Source organism: Engystomops pustulosus, chromosome 4 (assembly GCF_040894005.1).
Source record: "Engystomops pustulosus chromosome 4, aEngPut4.maternal, whole genome shotgun sequence".
Taxonomy (NCBI): domain Eukaryota; kingdom Metazoa; phylum Chordata; class Amphibia; order Anura; family Leptodactylidae; genus Engystomops; species Engystomops pustulosus.
The window spans coordinates 106,390,652-106,403,620 of NC_092414.1; the positions used below are offsets into that span (position 1 = coordinate 106,390,652).

The 12,969-nt window shown below is 39.6% G+C and overlaps 1 protein-coding gene across 1 annotated transcript in view; it reads left to right on the top strand.

Annotated features, from left to right (window-relative positions):
• Positions 1 to 2,963, top strand: part of CPED1 (cadherin like and PC-esterase domain containing 1) — a 244,549-nt gene extending 241,586 nt beyond the window's left edge. Inside the window, exon 22 of the mRNA XM_072146984.1 lies at positions 2,232 to 2,963. Coding sequence (XP_072003085.1) covers positions 2,232 to 2,318 — 87 coding nt within the window. The 3' untranslated portion in view covers positions 2,319 to 2,963. The remainder of the gene's footprint in view (positions 1 to 2,231) is intronic.
• Positions 2,964 to 12,969: the final 10,006 nt, after the last annotated feature.

A 12,969-nucleotide genomic window follows, 5' to 3' on the forward strand; every position in this document is an offset into this window, starting at 1 on the left:
GTATGGCAATACCCTTTTATATTGCTTTTTTATGTTTTAATAGTTTTACAGAGTAAATATTCTTGTATATCAGAGAGGCTTCTTTTTTCGTGGTTGGCTGTTTTTATTGGTATCTTCATGGGTCACACTTTTCATTTATTAGACAAAACGTCATAATTGGTGGGATTTAAAAAAAATTTCACAGCGTCCACCATGTGTATTTTTGTATTATACACAGTCTCTAAGGCTGTGAATTATTATTATTATCTTGCCCCACTAATAAACTATTTTTTTTTTTATTTTGAAGAGGAAGAAAAAATTGTGGGGGATTTGTTTCGAGCCAGGCGCCAAATAATGTGTGCACAAAAATAGGGGAGGGGAGTGTTGGGTTGGAGTTGCAGCGTCAGGCCCCGGAGCTGGAATATGGATCCAGATAAAGTGTGCGAGGAAAGGGAAAAAAAGACAGGGTCGAATAGTGAGACGCGCTACATCCAAAGTGATATTATTAGTTTTATTGGAAAGCAGGACTACGCGTTTCAACACCGTAACGGCGTCTTCATCAGGTCAAACACTGCAGGAGGTCCTGCTGTTTCTGTGGCAGGGTTTATGCTGCCTAGATGTCCGAACCGCGGTGTTTCAGTGCAGCAGAAAGAGGCTGCGTGCTGTCACTGGCGCGGGTTCATCCTGCAGTGTTTGACCTGATGAAGACGCCGTTACGGTGTTGAAACGCGTAGTCCTACTTTCCAATAAAACTAATAATATCACTATTCGACCCCGTTTTTTTTATTTTGGGGGGAATATACAAGCACAGCCTATAGCTAAATTCTATGCCAGGCAACTCGTTGGATATATCAAGAGCATCTAGATATATCTGGAGTGCCAGTGTTTGATAAATCAGCCCCTTATATTTTGACAGGCCATTTACAGTATTTAGGTTTGTGGCATGTAAGGTATTTTGACATAATATTAAACTATTAAAAGTTGGTTCATAACCACCTATTTATACATTTACTGGCTTTTTTTTTTATAGAAACAGAGATCTCAATAATATTGTTTGCCTCTGTAGTGACACTTTTTTTTATTTGCTACTCATACAGGCCTGAGCTCCTTTTCACTTAAAGTGGCACCAACAACCACAAACAACGCTGTTTTCACAGAATAATCATTTGCAATGATCTGGTGATCCTTAGCTTAATTTCAAGGGATTACATGCCATACTTGTAAATGGCTGCAGTGATCTCATACCTTTTCCTGCTGCCAGTCTTTGTCAAAGGAGGCGTAATAATCCTCACATGAAGACAGAGTATACAGGGGTTACAGGGTATAGCAGAATCTAGTATAACACTACCTCTAACTAGCTGTATTTTTTCCTGGATGCCTAGAGCAACGTGTATACTCAAAATTGCCTTTTAGTACACGATAATCTTAAACAGTTGTTATCTGTGCTGCTGGATTTAGTCTTCTGGGATTATTTCAATTTCATCAGAAAATGATGAGGATTTGATCATTAAAAAGCCACAATGCTGGTGATGGGTTCCAACAATTTGCACATGTGTCTTTAATTTGTATGATCTTCATTATAGGAGAGTTATCTTTTTCAATAATGATTTCATTTGACTATATATGTTTTATTTATTACTTATTATAAGATCTGAGATGAGATAAACAGACAAAAATGGAGGGTACTAAGTATGAAACTTTCTACCCAGCACAAACTGCTTGAATCGGTACTTATTTATGAGGTCTTACTGATCATTCTGATGTGAAGCAAGGATCCCGGCACTTCGAGGTAAGTCGAATTCAAAAGGGTTTTTAATTGAATAAACTTCTCAAATACAAACAAAGAGTATCGCCGGCTCTTCCCGAGCCTTCGTCAGCTGACGAAGGCTCGGGAAGAGCCGGCGATACTCTTTGTTTGTATTTGAGAAGTTTATTCAATTAAAAACCCTTTTGAATTCGACTTACCTCGAAGTGCCGGGATCCTTGCTTCATTTGAATTACACTCCTATCCACGAGCACGAGGGAACAGTCACCGAGTGCCGACCAACTTCACAGCAATTTGATCATTCTGATGTGCCTGAGGGAGAAAAACTAGAGTTGGATGAACACATTCTCCCCTACTTTTTGTGTGCAGTGTATGGGAGTCATCATAGCAGATAGTCTCCACCTACCAGCTCCGAGACAACTGGGAATTGTTGGAGGTTTAATAAGAACAACTGTGACTCATCTCATGTTTCTATATTTGCTTTTAGGTTCTGAAATCCAAGCAAGTAAAAGAGCGGAAAATGAAGCTACTTAAGAACTATACATTTTTTGGCAAAATATTCCCCTATGTTTAAGACAATTTGTCATACTTAAAATCACTATATCATGTCCAGGGACCAGTGAATCAAGTTTATTCTGAAATCCTTCTCAGCAGAATGTGTACATGAATAGTACAAGCGGGATCCTTTCTCTTACATTACAGCCTTATTCCTTCTTGTGGTGCTGGGTTGATTGTAAGCTTTACTGTTTGGAGGATAATGTTCATCTAAAAGTAATCTACTTTCAATTGCATGCTGAGCAGCAGAGAAAAGTTATGGGACAATTTGAGCATTATTGCTTCTACTCACATAATTATGGAGTTTGAAAGCCGGGAGACAGGAGCATCTTCCAAGAACTACCAGGTTTGAAAAATGTAAAAAATGAGCAGATACAATGGTGGAAATTTTACAAAACAAATGTCAGTCATACATTCCGAGTGGAACTCCTCTATTTATTCGTACCCTTTATTCGATGGTCACAAGACAGCTTCCTGACCAGGTTACCATCACACTCCCCTATCTGCATATTTACAAGGGTTCATCCCCTACCTTCTAAATGAATGCATGGGGCCCAGTGCCTGTCTTCATCACGATATTATATTTTGTCTACGGTACAATAGACTGGTTCTGACAGGTGGAAATCTCTTCCATCTGACTTGTCTTTGCTTGTTATCATTGTAGCATATCATATACTATTGTTTGAGAAAAATGTAAATGTACATCAATATTCAGTAAAATATTGTGACAGATATTTTTTGTATGTGCACTTCTTTGATAACTGTTTCCATCTTTGAAAACAATCTGAAGCAACCTCTTATCTTGCACAGAATGAGATTGGTCTACAGGGGTCAGCACATTCAAAGCACGACATGCACATAGGGGGTATAAAGCTTCTCAACTAGATTATGCATATAAATTCTATGGTTCTATGATTCTATACATACAAGATTACTGAGATTATCTCTAAGTATAGAGACAAGTCAAACAGCATCCTGCCTAACTAGGCCCCATCTTGATGTAATCCCACTGTAAGCTTATTAGTGGTTCTGCTCATAGGTAACTACAAAGTACAATAACAAATATGTTTTCCAAGGTGGGGAATGGAAAACAATGCCTCCTTTTGCTATCTTAAAAGGCAACCCCTTAACAGCAAGCATGACTTACAAGAAACCTAATAACATGATGTAGCAAAAGGAGGCATTGTTTTCCATTTCCCACCTTGGAAAACATATTTGCATATTTCCCAGAATCCCCTAGTGTATCATCAATGGCTATAGGTCTCCAACTGGCAAACTGTCCATAAGGAGAACTTTTACTTCCTGGTCCAAGTACAGTGACAGTGATACACCAGAGCAGCGAGTTATTTGTTACTATATTATATGTCAATACAAGTATATTATACCAGAAGTGTGAACCTGAATAAACATTGCAGTTAAACAAGTCTACAGTTTAAGTTTACAAGGTGGTACAAAAATACAAGTTTAATTGGACCTCAGTGGCTGCCGTTTCTGATGAGAAGTAAAATAGCCCTTTTGCAGGCAATTGCCAGTATACATGAAAAACAATGGCACTTTGTCTACTTCACTGAGTAATAGACTTGTAAATCACAGAATACAGCTGCTGAGAGATTTGCGGTAGGCTATTTTCATGCTTTGGTTCTGTCACTTGTAACTATTAAAGAAATAGACAATTTTTCAATATACTTGCAGTATCAATTCTTCATAGTTTTCTAGATCTAAACTTGCCGTCATTCATAAGGAAGCTAAATAAAAGCTAGATAAAAACTGCTTTATGGTCATGTGATGTGCATAGCTAGGAACTCATGGCAGGAATTGCGTCTATTTCAGGGCTTGTACGTCAGTTTTCAGGTGTACATGCCCTAATAAATATGGCCTATAGAGTATAAAACTGCACACCATAAAATCTCCAATTATTTCACTTTTTGTAAAAACTCATATATACCTATTTGGCCTGCATTTTCTATATATAAAAAAACTGTAAGAAGCACCAGCTTTGGATCTTACAAATCTGTCTCTGTAACTCTGAACAGTGACTTTGTTTTCAACAGTGATCTTAACTCCCCTAATGTTTATGATTTTTATTAATTAGATTATATATATATATATATATATATATATATATATATATATATATATATATATACACTCACCGGCCACTTTATTAGGTACACCTGTCCAACTGCTCGTTAACACTTAATTTCTAATCAGCCAATCACATGGCGTGAACTCAGTGCATTTAGGCATGTAGACATGGTCAAGACAATCTCCTGCAGTTCAAACCGAGCATCAGTATGGGGAAGAAAGGTGATTTGAGTGCCTTTGAACGTGGCATGGTTGTTGGTGCCTGAAGGGCTGGTCTGAGTATTTCAGAAACTGCTGATCTACTGGGATTTTCACGCACAACCATCTCTAGGGTTTACAGAGAATGGTCCAAAAAAAAAAAAAAAACATCCAGTGAGCGGCAGTTCTGTGGGCGGAAATGCCTTGTTGATGCCAGAGGTCAGAGGAGAATGGGCAGACTGGTTCGAGCTGATAGAAAGGCAACAGTGACTCAAATCGTCACCCGTTACAACCAAGGTAGGCAGAAGAGCATCTCTGAACGCACAGTACGTCGAACTTTGAGGCAGATGGGCTACAGCAGCAGAAGACCACACCGGGTGGCACTCCTTTCAGCTAAGAACAGGAAACAGAGGCTACAATTTGCACAAGCTCATCGAAATTGGACAGTAGAAGATTGGAAAAACGTTGCCTGGTCTGATGAGTCTCGATTTCTGCTGCGACATTCGGATGGTAGGGTCAGAATTTGGCGTCAACAACATGAAAGCATGGATCCATCCTGCCTTGTATCAACGGTTCAGGCTGGTGGTGGTGGCGTCATGGTGTGGGGAATATTTTCTTGGCACTCTTTGGGCCCCTTGGTACCAATTGAGCATCATTGCAACGCCACAGCCTACCTGAGTATTGTTGCTGACCATGTCCATCCCTTTATGACCACAATGTACCCAACATCTGATGGCTACTTTCAGCAGGATAATGTGCCATGTCATAAAGCTGTAATCATCTCAGACTGGTTTCTTGAACATGACAATGAGTTCACTGTACTCAAATGGCCTCCACAGTCACCAGATCTCAATCCAATAGAGCATCTTTGGGATGTGGTGGAACGGGAGATTCGCAAATCTGCGGCAACTGTGTGATGCCATCATGTCAATATGGACCAAAGTCTCTGAGGAATGCTTCCAGCACCTTGTTGAATCTATGCCACGAAGAATTGAGGCAGTTCTGAAGGCAAAAGGGGGTCCAACCCGTTACTAGCATGGTGTACTGTACCTAATAAAGTGGCCGGTGAGTGTATATGTACAGAATATATCCAGAATACTGTTATAGATATGGTCAAATAACATAGAAGCATAGAAGTCTCCGAGAGGCTCCCTTTTGTCATGGCAACTGATCATGAGTAAAGAACAAAAATTAGTGCCACCTTTGAGTCCTAATTTTTGTTCTTCACCCATGACCTTTTACTGGATTCCGACTCCAGGAACTAGGCTGTGTGCTGCTACTCTAGCCTGCATCAGGTGACCTCCCACCCTTTGGGATCTGGGAACCCTGCAGTCTTTGTTTACTACATTTGACTGATCTATTACTCAATTGGAGGGTAATCTTCTATTTTTTTATTTCTATTATAGCAACTGATTGGCACTCCCTGCTGTTTAGGTGCTGAAATTCAGTTTGTCAATGGCACACTGTCATGATCAGCGTCAATTGTGAAAGTTAATGGCAAGTGACACCTACCCTGCATGCAGGGGAAAACTGTTCATAAAATTTACAAAGAGTTTTCGCGGCGGGAAGCAGCTCTCAAACAGCTGATGGAGCAGCTCCGTACCTCCCTTACTACTAGGCGTGCTCACCTCACTTCACAGTCTGCCTCCTACTATCCCACAATTATTCATCCATATGATAACCTAACCATATTATATGAATGCACTTTGGGGGGATGGCTGTGCCCCTGCAGCCCTTTCTCCACTGCAGACCCCAGTCCAGGCACTGCGCACCTCCCTGGTCCTGCAGCTTTCCGAGCTGTTCCAGCGAGGCACAGAAGGCCACAGCTGCATAATATAACCTGGGACTGGCAGCATGGAGTACAGCCTAAGAAGATGAAGTGAAGGGAACCCTGTCTGCAGTGGGAACTTGTGTGTTGTCACTAGGGGAGAGGGGATTGTGTGTTTTCAGTGGGGAGGGGAACTCGTTTGTGTGAGTGGGGGAGGGGAGGCTTGTGTGCTGGGATTCAGGGAGGGGAGGCTTGTGTGTTGTCAGTGGGGGAGGGGTCATGTGTATATACATGTCCACTGATATACATTGTTTTGTTTGTTTAGGACTACATGGATAGAAATGTGGATGATAGTGTCCATGCTGAGAATCAGCCACATCTGCTCCATTTTTTACATGGACCTTTTCTGTTTGATACACAACAAAAAAAAAATGGAAAAGACAGAGGGCGGCGCCACAGTGGGGCTGCTCACCTTGCTGTTTCTAGGGTGGAAGCAAAACATAACAACTTGGAACTCGAAAAGGTTTTCCGATCATCCTCAGTAATTGTCAATGGAACGTAGCCAAGACCATGTGCTATACTCAGCTGCTGATAGCCCAAAAAACATGAGGTCTCGGAGATAATATGGAACAGAGTGGGCAAAATAGCAACTGGCAAACATAGGCCAGACCTATAGGCACTGAAAGCTTTGTTTTGAGAAAGGGGTGCCACCCTGAAACACGTAGACAAGGACATTCACTGTTCTTATCTTGTCATTTTTTGTGCCATTGGATATTTTGTTTTTACGTTGTTTTATAATATAAAAACCATTTAACTTTATTTGGAGTAAGAGTCGAAACTCCATTTGATATAGACACTCCTATGTACCACTATAGTGCCTGCTTTCAGTGCCTATAGGTCTGGCCTATGTTTGCCAGTTCCTATTTTGCCCACTCTGTTGTATTGTATTTCATCTTTTCTGTTTGATGGGTGTATTGGTCCATGTAATCAGGCTTGTATGTGTGATAATGCCTGCACTTTAAATTTTTTTGCAGATTTGCTCGTGTGTATGACGTCTAAGGCCACATTCACACACTGCCTTTAAATTAGATTCAGAAATGCATTTAGTGGGGGGGAGGGTTGTTCTGATTGCAGATGCATTTAGACCTAAGCACTTGTGATTGGGAATGAGCACCACATATGTCGTACTGTTTACAGGCAAAACACATGTTGCTTGTTCCCAAGCGTATCTGAATTCGGGAGAAGTTTTCCCCACAGTGTGGGAATTAGTCCTCATAAAAGAAGGTTCTTTCATTTTCTCTTCATATGATTTTGGTATAAAGTGAGTGTGAAGTGGAGTGAAGGGGATGGACCTCTGAAATCTGAATTTTTAATATATTTGTGGTAAAAAAGTGGCCCGAACAATAGTGTCATAGTTCTCACATCCCTTTCTTTCTTCACTGGCTGGATATATGTGCTCTGGTTGCACAATTACACATGTACATTATATTTATAATAATATATATTTATATGGTATATGCACATAATGCAGACAGTTAATCAGTCCAGTGCACAGCAAGTAACCTCAGAATACACACTTCAGTGGTGGCAAAACATCATTGTGTTGCAACTAATCTAGAACTTTATAAGACTGCTACAGAACCTCATTAGATGCACTTGAGCAGCTGGGGAACTTCATTAGACACACCTGAGCTGCTGTAAAACCTCATAATGCTTTAACATACTCAGGTAATTTTGAGACTGTTTTCTTGTCACACATTGTACTTCAAATTAGTGAAAATATTTGGATGATATCTTTTCTTTTTAAATTTTAAATTTGTCAAAAATTTGGAAAAATTCTTAATTTTCAAAGTTCTAAATTCTTTTCTTTTTAAGTAGATAGTCTTTGTTAACCCTGATACCCCATATGTTGTGGTAAACTGCTGTACGGGCACGTGGCCGGGCATAGAAGGGAAGGAGGCGCCATTCAGAGCAGGTTTGCATTATCACATTTTACAGGCCATAAAGGGGGGTTCAATCGCTAATTGATGAGATTTTATTAACTCTGTCTTGTTGAGAATAAGAAAATCATAAATTCTGGTTTAGGGTTTTTAGTGTTTTCTTTGTAGTCTGTTCACTGTACAATAAAAATAATATGTTATCATTATTATATAGGTCACCATGATTATGGAGATACCCCATTTATATAGCTTTTTATGGTTTCCTTGTTTTGCAAAATACAAATACTTTTTATTGGTATCATGTCGGGTAAATGGTACTTTTTGATCACATTTTATCCTTTTTTTTAGGATGTGAAAATATCGTAATTCTAGCAGATTTTTAAACCAAATTTTTTACTGCGTTTACCATACAATTTTTATATGTGACGGGGCATTAGGGGATCTTTATTCATTTATTTTATTATTTTTTTATTTACACCTTTTATTTAACTTTTTTTTTTTTACTGTGTCACTTGATCACTTTTTGAATGTAATATACTGCAATACTTATGTAATGCAGTATATTACATAGTCAGCCTATGCATTGGAAGCAAGCCTTGCACGGAGGATACCGGCCCGCCGGGTGAGTACCCAGCTCTGCTCCATAGATGCTGCGGTCACTATGAACGCAGTGTTTATGGGGTTAAACAGCCGGGATCGCAAGTATTTGTCCCATAAAGCGAAGCTCCCAAGACGTACATCTTTGAGACGTGCATGTTCGTCGCAATGCAGTAACTGGCCACATTTCCCGATGTACATGCACGTCCTAATGCGAAGGGGTTAAAAATACCTACACCATGATGTACAGTTACGCTGTGGTGGGGCGTAATAGTTCATTTTTACAAAGATGTTTTAATAGTCTATGGCAAACAAGTTACACTGAGCTTGAATTTAAATAAAGACACAAACTGCATGATGCTTCCAGCAGAGACCAATGTACGATGGCATCATTGATGCAGCAGGCCAGGCAGCAGTAAGCATGTAAGACAAGTGCTCACCACTCCGCTGTAGCAGCCCTGAATAACCCCATCCTGCGGTATATTTCGGGGTATTATCTGGGGTGGCCTATAACCCCCCCAACCCAAAATACCATGGTATACTCTGGGCTAGCCCCCCCAGGCCTGAATACATCCCTCTGGCCCTTTGGCCTAGTCCGGTTCAGGCCGCATTATACCCCTAGGGATAAACTCTATACCAGAAGGTATATATAATGACCTAGGGCAGTCCCTATCCATCCAGACCTTCCAGATACAGAAATTTCCCCTGGTCGTGTGTACAAGATATTTTTCCATAAGATATATGTTTTCATAAAAGCAAAGTGAATTCAGTGTGAGGTTGCGATCACACGTTGCATTTACATTGCATTAACATTGCGTTGATTTATACCATGTTTCTGTAAAAGCAATGTGAACGTGATGTTTATACCACATTTACGTAAGCGCTATGTGAGCGCAATATTAGCCTGCATTCATATACTTTTCATTTACATTACGTTTACATTGTGTTAATATAACATTAATGTAAACCCTGTTTATGTAAATGCAATTTAAACATGTTTACGCTGTATTTATGCAGACACAATGCAGCATGATTTTTGCACTGCAGTGATAAGTACACAGGCGATAATTACACAGCATTTACATAAACACTATTTGGGATGTTAGGCTACGCTTATACGTTGTATTTACATATTGTTAACATTGCACTGATTTAACCCCTTCAGGACCCATTTTTTAAATCTGCCCTGTGTCACTATAAGTGGTTATTACTTTTGAACACTTGATATTGTTTTCTCATGACACATTGTACTTCAAATTAGTTTAAAAATTTGGATGATCTCTTTTGTTTAGTTATGAAAAAAATGGAAATTCCGAAAGATTCTCCATTTTCAAAGATCTAAATTCTATACTTTTGAAGCAAATAGTCTTAGCACCTAAATTTATTCATAACTGACATTTCCCAAATATCTGATTTATGTTGGCATGGTTTAATTAAGAATCCACATATTTTACTAGAATGTTATGAGGCTTAGAATTTGGGTGCCAATTTTCACATTTTTGGGAGAATCGCCAAGACCTGTATTTCGATGGACCATCTCAACTTTCAAATGACAGTGAGAGACCTAAATACAGGCAGTCCCCGGGTTACATACAAGATAGGGTCTGTAGGTTTGTTCTTAACATTAGTATATTTTATCATTGTAAACCCAGCCAGAACTTTTTTGGTCTCTGTGACAATTGGATTTTAAAAATGTTGGGTTGTCATAAGAATCAGGATTAACACTAAAGCTTCATTACAGACACCTTTGATAACTGTTACAGCTGATCATTGTAGCCTAGGACTAAAGAAAAATAAATTACCAATATCCAGAGGTCTGTTTGTAACTAGGGGTTGTATCTAAGTCAAGTATTCTTAAGAAGGGGACTGCCTGTAATAGCAAGACTTGTAAATTACCCCATTATAGAAACTACACCGCTCAACCTATGAAAAGAACTTTTAAGAACTTTATTAACCCTTAATGTTTTATAGGGGTTAAAACAAAATAGAGGTACAGTCTACAAATTGTAATATTTTTGGACAATACATTCAGTATGGCCATACCACATATGTGGTGGTAAGGAGCGCCATTCAGAGCAGATTTGCATTGTCAAAAGGTAGAGGCTATAATTTTACCTTTTTTTAATTTTGACATATAGGGTCTTTTTTGCCACATTAGATGCACTTTTCTGGTACATAATTTTGGGGTATCTATAGCGATTGATGAGATTTTATTAACTCTTTGTTGGTAGAAGAAATGAAAATAATCAGTCTTTGGCAAGATTGTCTTTTTTTTGGCCATTCAATGGTGTTGGAGCAATGATTAATCTCCCCCTTACGCTACCAGCTATAGACAAGAAAAGCAGAGCAGATTGGGTGTTTTATAAATGAGGTGAGGGGCAGAGCTAACTCTGTGTTTAATTGATTAAGTGAGTTAGCAAAGCTGAGAAAGTCAGTGGGGGTCATTTACTAAGGGCCCGATTCGCGGTTTCCCAACGTGTTACCCGAATATTTCCGATTTGCGCCGATTGTACCTGAATTGCCCTGGGATTTTGGCGCACGCGATCGGATTGTGGCGCATGGGAGCTGGCATGCACGCGACGGATATCGGGGGGCGTGGCCGAACGGAAACCCGACGCGTTTGGAAAAACCGCCGCATTTAATAACCGAAAATGTGTCGCTTGGGAAGCGCTTACCTTCACCTGGTCCAGCGAGGTGTATCCCGGCGCGTTCCGATGCTTTTCAGCGAAGCAGCGGAGGAACTACCTTCATAAATCCCGTCCGGACCCGAATCCTGTTCAAAGAACGCGCCGCTGGATCGCGAATGGGCCGGGTAAGTAAATCTACCCCATTGTGTTTTATATCGATCTCATGGATTTCATCATCTCTCATCTCGGATCTGCCTCATCTCCATTTTTATATGTATCAAATTCTATTAGAAGTAATTCAGAAGCTACATAAACCCTGTACCCTGATAATCTAAGCACATTGTCAGCACACAGCATCTCATAGCACAGAGGAATCATGAAGTCTCTGCTGAGAGAGTCCCCGCCCACACTCTGGGATTTAACATTGGCTATCACTGAGTTATAGGAGCTAAAACAGCAATAAAACTGAGTTAAATTGTAAAGTAAGGGGTTAAAATGATCTTTGTTGTGAAAGCATCACTAGGGGATCACTAGAATCCACATATTTTACTAGAATGTTCTGAGGCTTAGAATTTGGGTGCCATTTTTCACAAATTTGGGAGAATCACCAAGACCTGTATTTAGATTGTACTGCTTAACCTTTAAATGACTGTGAGAGAACTAAATAATAGCAAGACTACACCCCTCAACCCAAGAAAAAGGACTTTTAAGAACTTTGTTAACCCTTAATGTTTTCTTAAGGGTAAAACAAAATTAGAGGTGCAGTCTACAAATTGTAATATTTTTGCACAATGCATTAATTTTCGGCGGAAAATTAAACATTCACAGTGGATTAAATGACAAAAGGCTCCAAAAAGTTTCATTTCTCCTAAGTATGGCAATACCACATATGTGGTGGTAAACTGCTGTATGGGCACACGGCTGGGCACAGAATGGAAGGAGCGCCATTGTCAAAAGGTAGAGGCTATAATTTTACCTTTTTTAATGTGGACATATATGGGCTTTTTTGCTACATTAGATGCACTTTTCTGGTACATAATTTTGGGGTATTTATAGCTATTGATGAGATTTAATTAACTCTTTGTTGGTGGAGGAAATGAAAATAATCAGTCTGCCGTAGAAGCAATGATAAATCTCCCCCTTAGTCTACCAGCTATAGACAAGAAAAGCAGAGCAGACTGGGTGTTTTATTGTTGAGGTGAGGGAGCAGAGGTAACTCTGTGTTTAATTGATTAAGTGAGTTAGCAAAGCTGAGAATGTCATTGTGTTTTATATCCATCTCATAAATCTCATCATCTCTCATCTCTGATATGTCTCATTTCCAATTTTCTATTTATAAAATGCTAGTAGAAGTAGTTCAGGAGCTACATAAGTGTAGATAAACCCTGGACCCTGATAATCTAAGCACATTGTCAGCACACGCATCTCATAGCACAGAGGAATCATGAAGTGTCC